This window comes from Panthera tigris, chromosome B4, assembly GCF_018350195.1.
Source record: "Panthera tigris isolate Pti1 chromosome B4, P.tigris_Pti1_mat1.1, whole genome shotgun sequence".
Lineage (NCBI taxonomy): Eukaryota > Metazoa > Chordata > Mammalia > Carnivora > Felidae > Panthera > Panthera tigris.
The window spans coordinates 78028921-78041246 of NC_056666.1; the positions used below are offsets into that span (position 1 = coordinate 78028921).

Sequence of the window (12326 nt, forward strand, 5' to 3'; positions counted from 1 at the left end):
AGAGGACCTAAGGGGAGAAGGAGCAGGACTGGAGGTAGATGGGGTGGTGGGGGGGAGGGCTATATACAGAAGGTGGGGGAAGGGCTTGTCCTGGACTCTTGTCAAGTCAAGAGGTCTTGACTCTCTCCGTCTAGTAAGTATTCCTTGTTCCCTTGCCCTTGTTCTAGACATTTCCCTGCCCATCAGCTGCCGATGTGGTTCAGGAAAAAAATGTATTTTCATAGTGTGAGTTTAGCACACACGGGCAGGTAAATCTACTGCCCTAAAGAACCCCCTCTTGATTCTGTGTACCAGAGAGGACCGTTGACAGGTCTGGAGTGATCCTGAAATGCTGGCACTTGGCTTTGGAATTCAGAATGGGAGATTTGGGGGTGCCTCTTTTTGATAATTGCGACAGTGCATGTGTTCGCTGGGGGTTAAAAGAAGTTCTCTTTTCTTAAGTGCGTGAGAGCCAGAGGTAAGGGAGGTGGGGAAGTTCCAGGGGTAGGGGGTGGGAGACTGGCTTTGTAGGGAATCTTCCAGGGGATAGTCCACAAAGCAGAACTTTAATGTGTCCACCCCCAAGGCCTAGCTCAGGTTCTGCACATAGCCAAGTGAAAGGTGACTCTTAAAGATACCCAAGGGGCGGCTTCCAGTGTGAAAACAGGAGGGAAACGTGTGGTCAATACAGGAAGGGGTTTAGGAATATCCTTGTCTTCAGCTGATCGGTGGACAACATCCAGGCTGGGGGCTAGCGCCCTGTCACTGGGCTTGCAGCTTCTGGGGCAATGCTAACACTTGTGGCAGGAGGAGCCGCACCCAGCCCCCAGCTTCATGCCAGAGCTCCTCCCGCTCACACAGCCCAGTAGCCCCTGGGGCTCGCAGGGGATGTAGAGTTCACCGGTGCCCACGACGCTGCAGCCCCCGCTGCTCTTGAGGACACTGGTGCCCCCCGGGCAGTATTCGGTCCTCAGCACGGGTGTGTTGACCACACACGGCTCGTAGAGGACCGCGCCTTTGGAGCTGCTCACGGCTGTGGGAACAGAGAAGGATGCTCAGGGTCCTGCACTGGGCGGCCGGAAGGGCGTTGCCCTAGACCAGGCCATGCCCCCCACCTGCTGCCACTCACCAATAAGGACACCCCCGTGCCAGCCACCGACTTCCCACTCTAGCCATAAAAAGTGCTTAGCCTTCTGCCTCTTCCCCTTCTGCCCCCCTTCTGCCTCTCCTTGTTTCCCAAAGCCTTGGCCTCCACTTCATGCTGTCAGTTTCTACTTGTCTGAGCCTGCTTCAGAACTATTTCCTCCATAGAGGCGTCTCCTTGTCATGATGGTTCCTGGCAGCGTCTGGGCCCCAAAGCACCGAGGCCCTGCTGCATATCAGCTCCTACTTCTGACTCCCGAAGACTTGGACAGTCCTGAAGTAGAGCTTCTCTGTCCGCCCAGGAGCTCCTGGCAGACAGAGCCCTTCCTTGGGGGTGGGGGAGGCACTCTGAAGTCTGGGCAGGACAGTGGTCTGTCCTTGTTGGGTTGATTAGCCCCCATAACCCCAGAGCCCCACAGGAGTGCTGGTCTACTCACAGATATTCACCGGCCCAATGCCTTCACACAGCCTGGAGTGGAAAGAAGAAGGCACAAGGTCACTGCATCACAGAGAACAAAGTCAATGAATGTGGGGCACCCCTCTCCTGCCCCCACCGTGGACTATGTTAAGGAGAAGGGCCTGTGGATTATGCACTGTCTCGGATGTTCCCTGACTAGCAGGACGCGCAATCGTAGCCCCAGCGACCAGAGGGCAGGGGAACACGGTGCTTCGCCTTGACTAACCTGTGCTCCTCGCCCTCCAGCAGCCGCCTGTAGGTGGCGATCTCGATGTCCAGGCCCAGCTTGGAGTTCATCACCTCCTGGTACTCCTTGAGCAGGCAGGCCATGTCCTGCTTGGCCTTCTGCAAGGCTTCTTCCAGCCCTGCCAGCTTGCACTTGGCGTCACTGAGGGCCGCCTCGCCCTGCTGCTCTGCCTGGGTCACCGCGGCCTCCAGCTTGCAGCGCTGGGGGAGCGGGCACAGAAAGGCGTTACTGGGGGCCCCTGGAGCCTGAGGCTGACTTTTGGAAGGACAGGGAGAACATGGCCATTGTGAGATAATAAAACATATGTATATTGGTCTCTGCCCCAGTTCCTCGTGCAAAACTCCTAAATCCTCGCAATTTCCCATGTGATAAGAGCATTAGGAACATCCTTTGTTCTAATACTTGGTCTTTGACCCTTGGTTCTGACACAGAATTCCCGAGTCCCTTGGAATTCCTGGATGAGAGCAATGTCTTTTGTTCTAATGAGGTGACTCTGGGTGGGTCCTGGATGGCTCCTGGATAGGGGGTTGGTCACCAGAAAGACCAAGCCATGATTAGAAGCTTAGAATTTCCAGCCCCACTCCCCCTGCCTTCACTGGAGAAGGGAGAGGGGCTGGAAATGCAGTTAACAATGGATCATGCTTACGAGAGGAGGCTTCCATAAAAGTCCCCGAAGTATGGGGTTCACGCAGCTTCCAGGTTGGTGTACATGAGGAGGTATAGGGAGCATCACGTGCCCAGAGAGGGGCACAGAAGCTCTGGATCCTTCCCACCTCCCTCCCTTGCCCTGTGCGTCTCTTCCCTCTGGATGTTCATCTGTATTCTTTATCATATCCTTTTACACCAACTGCTAAACATAAGCAAGCTGTTTTCTTGAGTTCTGTGAGCCACTCTAGCAAATGAATGGAACCTGAAGAGGGGGTCATGGGAACCTCCGAGTTACAGCTGATGGATCAGAAGCACAGGGGACAATCTAGACCCACAATCAGCATCTGAAACAAGGGCAGTTGTGTGGGACTGAGCCCTAACCCCGTGGGATCTGACCCTCTCTCCAGGTAGGTAGTGTCAGAGTTGAATGGAACTGTTGGGCACTAGCTGGGGTGGCTGAATTGGCTGTGAGAGCAACTTCATGCATGTGGGAGTAATGTGACAGTAGAAGGGACACACGGGAGGAGGAGGGAGGTTTCCTTCTCAGTCATGGTGATGTGCCAGATTCACAGCTGCTGTGCTTTTTGTCTTAGGATTGTGACAGCTGAACTCCAGAGAACTGGGGCCAGTTCCATCTATAACACCTCAAGGAGATCCGAGCGAATTCTTAGAGGCTAATAGATTTGGAGTGTCTGGCTGGTCTTCACCAGCCTAGGAGAATGGAGTGGGGCCACGTGTATGGACTCCTGGGAGTCATGAATTGTAGGATCCTAGGACTGGAGACTTTGGGTAGGGAGGGGCCATGGCGAGCATCTTTTCTAAGCCCCCATCTAGTGAAGCACCCTTGCTATTTCATCTGTGACCAAAGGCTGCCTAGCCTATGCTGGGAACTCGCTGTTTCCCGAGGCTGTTCCTGCTGTCCGTCAGCTTTCGTGGAAAGGGCTTGTTCCTTCTTAAGCGAGGGTGGTTCATGGCTTCATGGCCACCAGAAGTTCATGGCTTCTTTCCATGGCTCCCAGGGAAAGTGGACCCACCCCCCCGCCCCCCCGACCAGCCAGCAGGGCAGCCTCTAACGGGGGTCTGGAAACAAGATCTTTCTGGCCTCACCTGGGCTTTCACGGTCTCAGTTTCTTGCTGAAGCCGCTGGATCAGCTTGTTCATTTCCAGGATCTCGTTCTTACGGTTGCGGAGATTGTCACAGTGGGTCCCCGCTGTCAGCCGCAGCTCCTCATACTGCCGGGACCGGGGAGGTCAGAACGCCACAACACCCACCCTGTAGCGCCTCACAGCCCCCCTTCTCACTGTCCTGAGTCTCTCCAGTGGTTTCCTAGCTCAGGGCTCTCTGGATTCTTATGCTTGCTCTCTCCCCCATTCCTTTTTCCATTTCTGGCCCTTTTCTGGGCTTCTCCTTATTTCCTTCCCCAGCCCTGAACCTTCAGCCTTATTAAATGCTTCTCCAAGCTCTCCTTTTCTCTCTTTAGCTGTTCTGTGGCTCATCTTCCCCCGCCCCGGGGGTCTGCTGAGGGCTCCTTCCCTATTAGATTTCCCTCTGGACCTGAGAAGGGGTTTCTGTGCTCAGCCTGGGATGCCTAACACATCTGGGAGTGAGGACGGACCACCAGGGTGAGTACCTTTGTCTATTCTCCTTCAAAACAATTGAAGACAAAATGCAATATTACTTCCTACTTTGGCTTAACATTTTTTTTTTAAACCTATGCAACTCTGAATTCAATTTCTGAATAATGTCTTATCGACTACACTTATAGATTAAAAAAGCAGCCAACTTTAGATTTTCTGCACATAATGGATGGGAGCATTTTGCATAGAGAAGGCAAAACAAGTGATAAGCACATATCACTCTCTTTTGGCTCTTTTGTTGTTTGGCTGTTGTGACAAAGCCCGCAGCTGTCTAAAAAATATCCACTCTCCTCTTCTTCAAGCAGAACTCTCCTTTTGTTTGGGGTGGCAGTGAGCCCAGTTAAGAGAGTATTTCTTGGCCCTTTCATAATGAATTCTATGGGTAATACTTTCAGGAAAGCTGTTTAAAGTGGGAGATGACTCATTCAGCATGCTTCTTTTGCCCTGTGTGCTTTTTCCTCCTTGGAACGAACATGTGAAGTTAGCACTACGGCAGCCTTCTTGGGACATGAGGCAACAGTGAGGATTAAAGCCATGTTAAGGGTGGCAGCATAAAAAGCTAGAAGGAGCTTGTGTTCCTGATGGCAACATAGAGCCGTCGTGTCACCTGTGGATGGTCTATTTCTGTAACCTCTTTGAGGACAGGGATGGTGTGACTCTTAGCATCATCCTGGTGCCACGTGCCTCAGTAACGCCATGGCACACGTCACCATCTAACGTACATCCACTGTACTTACTCACCTCATTTCTTGTCTGCACCCGCCACCCCGCCCCTGCCTCTGGGACGAATGTGACATGAAGGCAGGGATTGCTGTCTATTCTGTTCTCTGCTGGAATCCAGCATCTAGAGCAGTGCGTGGCAATAAAGTTACTAGATGAATAAATGAGTGAATGAGTGTGTGGTGCCTTTCTCAGACAGGGCAGGTGAGAAAGACATGAAAATATTTGTGAAGTCAAGTTGCCCTTGGGGGCATCCCCTTCCCTCCCAGCCAGCCCCTAATTCCCTAAGTCTGGGGCTGCCTTAATGACGGCTCCTGCCCTGCCATTAGTGCCCACAGCCCCTCTTTGCAGTCATTGCCAATTAGCGTTTCTTGAATGCTGCTTAGAGGAACATTGCAGTAGGTCCGTGGGTGGGTAAACCTGGGGTGCGCTGACACCCTGATGACAGGCCTGGGCTGTCTGTGGGGTCCCCTTCCACACGCTCTGCAGGGCCCTGGCCTGGGGCCTGGCAGGAACAACAGGAACTGGGTTTATGGGGTTCCCTCTGCCTTCATTATCTCCTCACTCACTTCCTGGGGGAGAGGGGGTCTGGGGTCCCCCAGCCCCACCCCCCGGCCTCGCCCTGCCCGGGCCTCACCCGGCTCTGGTACCAGGCCTCGGCTTCGGCTTTGCTGCGGCTGGCGATGTCGTCATACTGGGCCTTGATCTCAGCCACGATGCCATTCACATCCAGCTCCCGGCTGTTGTCCATCTTCACAGTGACGGAGGTCTCTGAGATCTGAGACTGCAGCAGGTAGATCTCCTGGGGGTGGGGGCCCCAGATGGGAATGTGTGAGCGTTTTGAGGATAAAGGTGGGGGCGGGGGAGAGGTGGAAGCAACTCTGATCCTCCCATAGCAAATTTGCACAGCCCTTTGAAAGGCTGTCCTGAGCCTTCTATCACCGACCTGTTCCTTGTTCCCCTTCTAGTTACGTAGACCTAAGAGCCAAGGTCTGGGCTCTGTGTCTTCTGGGGGTATAAGCTGTCTGCTTGATTCCTCCCCATCTTACTTTGGAGTCAGCTAGCCCGGGGCCGTCCCTGCTGGAGCTCCCCTACTCTGTCCTGCCCACGGAACTGGCCCCGACTGAGCACCTGCGGGCAGCGGGGCTGTGGGTACCTCCTCATACAGGCCTTTCAGGAAGTCGATCTCCTGGAGCAGAGCCTCCACGTTGGTCTCCAGATCAGCCTTTATCAGGAAGGCTGTGTCCACGTCCTGCAGCCAGAGCAGTGACAGCCATAACCTGGGGCCAGGGGAACATGCGAAGGCCACCCCGTCCACCAACTGGGCCACCTCCCAGGCAAGCTGGTGGCAGTGTGGGATCCATGTGTAGGCCCACGTGGAAGTGAAAAGGTGACAGAGCCAAGGATAGGGGGAGGGGTCCCAGTCCCAGGACCCCATGCCTGGGCCCGGCCCCCTGAGGGTGAAGGATTTGAGGGAGTGCATTTTGAAGGAGCCCTGAATGCAGCTTCTCAAAGCCCACCGTGCAGGGCATGGGCCATAAAGTACCTAGGCATCTGTCTGAAAAACCATCACTATTGTTTTTATCTTTTGTGGTTAGAAGCAGAGTTCTTGTTTTGCTTTTGATTTGGCATTCGCCATATCTCCAGCTTCTTGGGCAGATGTAGACACAACCCTTAGCCAGGTTGGGCCCCCATGAGTTGGGAGGTGGAGGCCAGGTCAATCTCTGCCCTTCTGCAAGAAGTGGGTGGGGGCTGGCCTTCCTCTTTCCCAGGGTCAATGGGGATGGCCCCCAGGGGCTGAGGGATGAGAGACCCTGTTAGGGGTGGGTGGGTGGGCTGCAGGCATGTTTGGACACGGTCAGGGGCCGAGTGTGGCAAGGCCGGCTGGGCCAGCTCCGGGGGCCTTCTCTCTCCCTGTGCCGCCCTCCCTCACCTTCTTCAAGGCGACAAACTCGTTCTCAGCACAAGGCCGCAAGGAGAGTTCCTCTTCGTACCTGGCGGGTGAGCAGGAAGAAATGTTTTAGTCTGTCTTGGGGCCGTTCGGAAGCCGCCTGGGCATCCAGCCTGAGGGAGGGGGACTTTGGGACAGATCTGCCTCTCACTGGCTTAATCCCCTAAGGAACCGCCAGGTCCAGTCCCCGTCACTGGACACCTCTGGCTCTTCCAGCCACTCAGAACAGATGGTTGTCATCATAGCCTCTTTTTAGCCACTTTGCATGTTTACTTCCTTCCCTGCTCCCCAGTAGCCTGTTCCCATGATCAGTCATCTTCTGGGAAGTCCTTCTTAAGGCTACCTGCATTCTATCTTGCTGCTAAGGAAGCCCACTTCGTCCCAGAGTTGTTTCCTCTGGGAAGGTGGTGCAGACTGGGCTGTCTGCTGTTGGTTCTGCTGTCCTCTCTCAGTTGTTCTGAGGGTTGGCTACAGTCACTGAAATTGCAGCCGACCCGGGGCCCCTCCCCTCCAGGAGAGTTCGGAGCCTGGCCTCTACCTGCAGCTCATTTGCAGAGGTAGCAATGACCCACTTACCAGAGCTGGAGAGACAGCCTGACCTTTTCCTCTAGGCTCCCAGGGAGCTCCTCGCCCACTCAGTGCCCCCCTGGGCAGTGGAATCAGGGTTAGGTTCAGTCTGGCTGGAATGACTCAGTCTGATGAGCGACACTGATCCATTAAAAGCTTCACGTTGCTTCCTGACGCCCATCCTTCCTTTTGGTGGCAGAGCTTGGCCTTAGCACGGCCACCGGAAGCTGGAGTCTGCTGCCTGGGTGTGAGCCCCAGCTCAGTCAGGTGCTAGTCATGTGATTTGGGGTAAGGGACTTGGCCTCTTGGTGCCTCTCATTCATCATGTACAGCAAGAGAGGAACACTTGTGCGGCCTCATAGAGCTGCTGTGAGTTAACACCATTTAACTCCTCCTATGCTTCCCCACCTTCCCAATCCAAAGTCTTCATCCTGTGATGCAAACCATGTCTCCTGACCATCTTGTGTCTTACCCACCGAGAAAGGCACTGCTCCTGCTGAGAGGGCTGGCCTTGCCATGTCCCACCTGTCACAGTCTGCTTGAGTTGTCCTGTGTCACTTGGCACACTCTGGCCCTCCTATCACCTGTTCCTGTCCCTTCCCCTTCCCTAGGGTCTACTTTGGACTCCCATTTTGGAAGACCCAACTGGAATGAAACTTCATCAAGGCCCCAAGCAAATGGCACCTTCTCTGGGAAGCTTCCCTGGGCCCTGCCTGCTCTCTCACTCTCTGGGTATTCCTCTCTCTTTCTGCCTTGTACCCTGTTGTTGCTGTGGGTGGGGGTGCATGGGGGTCTGTGCCGGACTGGGGTATCGTGAGGGAAGGAGCCAGCTCAGCACAGCATCTGGCACCAAGTAAGCATATGACTGACACTTGTAGCACAAGTGTCCCCCATGTGGCTCCGTTCCACTGATCCACATCCCTTAAGAACCATTGCTCTGAGCATATTTTCACCGCCTCTTGTCTATGGAAATGTGTCTCTCTCAACCCCCCTCCCCCCAACATGTGGTCCCATGGGACCCTAGACCTGGATAGACCCACCTAGGACCCGTGAGGCAGTTTATCTGGGCCTCAAGCCTCTTGCGGGCATTGGACCTAGTAGCCTGCAAACCCTTAATTAACATCTGCTTCTCAGCTGCCTTCTCCTGTGAGTCAGGCCAGGAGCTGCCCTCAGGGAGGGCGAGTGTAGCAGGTGTGCATAACCTCGACCACAAGAACTGGGGACGTGGAGCCCCGATGGGTGGTGGCTTCCAGCTGTGGGCAGGAAGTCCGGGAGCTGAGCATCGGGGAGTGAGAGGAACTGTGGGCTGCGTTAGCTTGGATGTGGTCCGAAGAGATGCCGAGAGGGGCCTATCAGGGGGAAGGGACAGCGGGAGGAAAAGTTTGGAGGGAAGAGGGTTTGGGGGCCTGTTCGGGGAATAAGAAGTAGTTCCGGATCTGAATGGGGACTGATGGAAGATAAGGCAGGACGAGTGGTAGAACAGAGCCCTGAAACGCGGGAAGAAGGCAGGAGAAAGAGCTTGTATCACATAGACGTGAGGAGGGCCTAACTGAGGGAAGGTGGCGGGAAGGGTGGTGAAGGCAAACACCATTTCAGAGCTTCTGCCGTGTCTGAATGCCCTGCCTGTCTTATCCACTGCACTGTTCCTCCACCTAATCAACTAAGCTTTAGGCTTCTCATCTTGTGGATGGGGAAACTGAGGCCCAGGTGGTTTATGTAGCTTGCTCCAGGTCCCCTGGCAGGGTGAAAGTGGGCCATACTCACTTTTTCTTGTAGCTTTCCAGCGCGTCCTGCAGGCTGCCGAGCTCTGACTCTAGCCTGGCCCGGTCCCCCGCCACAAAGTCCAGCTGCCTCCGCAGGGTGCTGATGTAGTTCTCGAAGATGGGCTCTATATTGCTCTGGCAGCACCTCTGTTGCTGCATGAAGTTCCACTTGGTCTCCAGCAGCTTGTTCTTCTGCTCCAGGAATCGCACCTGTAGCCAAGAACAGGCTATCACTGGAGAGCAGGGAGCCTGGGGACCACGGCTGGGAGAGAGTAAGCGGTGGTGGTGGGGTGGGCGGGCGGTGGGATCAGCGTGTGCTCTTACTCCCAACACACTGCTGCCAGTGTGCTAACATTTTCAGATGAGGCTCTCTGCGTAGACTGGCACCACAGCATATCTCCATCTCTCCCCTGCCTCGGGGAGCTTATGGGACCCCCCCCACCTTCCACCCAGGGGTTGCATATTGTCATGGGAGGGCTACTGTCCCAAGAGGCCTGGGACAGGTCCCCCTTCCAGCCCTGCCTGCCTATCTCCCACTAGCCTGGTAACCTTGGCAGAGACATCCTGGTCCTAAGCTTCCTGCTTGGTATTGTATATGGGAAGCACTTCAGAAATCTTCCTACTAATGTCAGCTGGTGACATTATGCTTCGGAGTTCAGGCTTTTTTTGGTCACAGCCCAGGGGCACTCAGGGAGGTCAGATTAAAGGCTTCGTTCTAGGGCTCTAAGCTCTTTTCCTCGACTCTGCTGCACCCTGCGTGGCTGCATCCAAAAAGTGTCCCTGTCACAGCAATGGGGAGATCTGCTGGCTCAGCTTCTCCCTTTCGGTGGCTTGGAAACCAAGATCAGTAGGAGCTGGGTGAGCTGATCACTGCCACCCCATTAGCCATTGGCAGAGGGAAGACGGCATCCAATCCTCAAAAGAAACCTGCAGAGGAAGAAATGTTGCCCTACTTCTGGTCACCGGACCTACAGAAGGTAGAGTGATGTTGCTGAAGCTCAAAGCCCAGAACCTAAGGAGCTTTAAAGATAAAACTGTAAGTGTAACAGTTCCCATTTACTGAAATAAGTTTCTTTTTGGAGCACTTTTATGTGTATTGCCACCTTTGATTCTCCACCATCACGGCCCCCTTCCCTGCTAGGCAGCAAGGGCCCTGAGGCTGGGAAGTGAGAGGTTTGCACGGGGCCTCAGGGGGTCAGGCGGGAGTAGGGCCGACACCAGGGCCCTGGCCTCCCGACTGCTGACCCAGGATTCTTTGCCCTACACGTTGGGGTCAGCAGAAACGCTGGCTCAGCCCCTGGCATGTATCGTCATCCCGAGAGCTTCCCTGGGGTATGCGGACAGGTACGGAGGCAGCTGCATGAACTTCCACTTGGTCAGTTCAGTGCCTTTCAAAGGCAGCACACCATTATTCCCTGTAGTCTTCTAGAGCTGTGGCTTTGAAGACGAAAGAGACAAGGCTTTGGTGACAGCTAGCTCCCTGTGTTCCCAGCTCTGACTTCTCCATCTTCTCCTCACCCTGGGCCTTTGCTGGTGGTAAATCCAGGCCCAAGGGTCTCGCGCCAGCTCAGGCACTCAGAGGACAGCTCTCTTGTATTTTTCGTAAATTTTATGTTTATTTATTTTTAAGAGAGAGTGTGAGAGAGAGAGAGACACACACAGAGTGTGAGCAGGGGAGGGACAGAAAGAGAGTGAGACACAGAATCCAAAGCAGGCTCCAGGCTCGGAGCTGTCAGCACAGAGCCCAGGATGGGGCTTGAACCCATGAACTGGGAGATCATGGCCTAAGGCGAAGTCAGATGGTTAACCGACTGGGCCACCCACGTGCCCCAGAAGGTGGCTCTATTGTTAAAGCCTCATCTACCTCCTTGGTTTTTCTTTTCAGTATCTGTCATTGTTTGGAAGTTCCTCTTGTAGTCTGACCTCAGGCAGCCTTGGTGATGTTACCAGATAATATTCAGAGAGAGAAATGACATCGTGAAAAAAGAATGAGCGAGCAGGCAGAGATGTCTAGCGCTGAGCCTGATGTAAGCAGCTTTCAACGATTAGCGGTCATACAGTTCAGGAGAGCCAATCAATCAACTGTGGCTTCTCCATCACTGGTCTGTCCCTGCCTGCCTGGACCTGACACAAGGTGCTCTCTGCATCCCACAGCCCCAGAGTGTGGGGCCTGCCTATTACCTTGTTGATGAAGGATGCAAAGCGGCTATTCAGGCACTTGATCTGCTCCTTCTCATCCCTCTTCACCCTCTGCACGGCCGGGTCGATCTCCAGCTCGAGCGGGACCAGCAGGCTCTCGTTGATGGTGACGGGGGCGATGCAGGCTGAGGGCCCACAGGCGGCCCCCGTGCGGTAGCCGAAGCCAGGCAGGCCACACCTGGAGGCAACCCGGGGCCTCCCGAAGCCCACGTTGCACAGACTCCGGGAGCCCAGACAGCCCAGGGCACGGAGGCCCCCCCCACCCCCGGGCCGGCACGGCCCCTGGCTCACTGCGTAGTGGGTGACCATCCGGGGAAGGACAGCTGAGCACGAGCTGAAGCTCCGGCTGCCACACCTGGAACCCTGCTGGAAGGAGCGGCACGACATGGCGGGACAGAGGCAGAGAGGTGGCTGGCCCAGAGAGCGGGTGGTGTGAGTTACCAAGTCAGCCCAGCTTCTGCCCTTTTATTTGGTGGGAGATGGAGGGCTGGGCAGGGTCAAAGCCCAAACCACCATTAACAGGTTTATAAGCTTGGGCTGTTGGCAGCAGCTAAGTACCAAGGTGGATAATTAGGGTAGCAGAGAGCAAAGGGAGGGAGCCAGTGGGCAGTGCTGGTGTCCCCTTTCCTCGTTTATGGGGGTGATGAAAGGGGCCAGCCAGCCAGACAGTGGGCATATTGGGTGTCTCAGCCTCAAGGCAAGGGAGAGTTGGGACTTTACGTCACTTCATGGTATATGTGGGGGATGAATTATACCCTCCGGTTGCCCCAGGACTAGAGGCCAAATTAACTATGCTTGGGGATGCTCTATTTCCCCAAGGCTGCTTTTCTGCTTCTCTGCTGATGTGCAAGGCTCATCATGGGCTCCTAGGTGATCCTAGAGGCTTTCTGGGAGGGAGGATTTGGGGTGGGGGAAGCTTCCACAAACAGGCTCAGGCCAGGCGGGTACTGGTGCCGACTCAGTGCCACGAGGGCTCCTGACATTGACTCTTGTCTTTGGGCCCATTTAGTTAAA

General features: G+C 54.9%; 1 protein-coding gene across 1 annotated transcript; it reads right to left on the bottom strand.

Annotated features, from left to right (window-relative positions):
* Window positions 1-770: 770 nt before the first annotated feature.
* On the bottom strand, window positions 771-11699 carry KRT82 (keratin 82). Its single transcript, XM_042990826.1, has 9 exons — window positions 11295-11699; window positions 9115-9323; window positions 6766-6826; window positions 5989-6084; window positions 5470-5634; window positions 3582-3707; window positions 1806-2026; window positions 1560-1591; window positions 771-1012 (listed from the first exon to the last, which is right to left on the bottom strand). Exons 1-9 carry the CDS (start codon window positions 11697-11699, stop codon window positions 771-773), a joined length of 1557 nt encoding a protein of 518 aa, XP_042846760.1.
* Window positions 11700-12326: the final 627 nt, after the last annotated feature.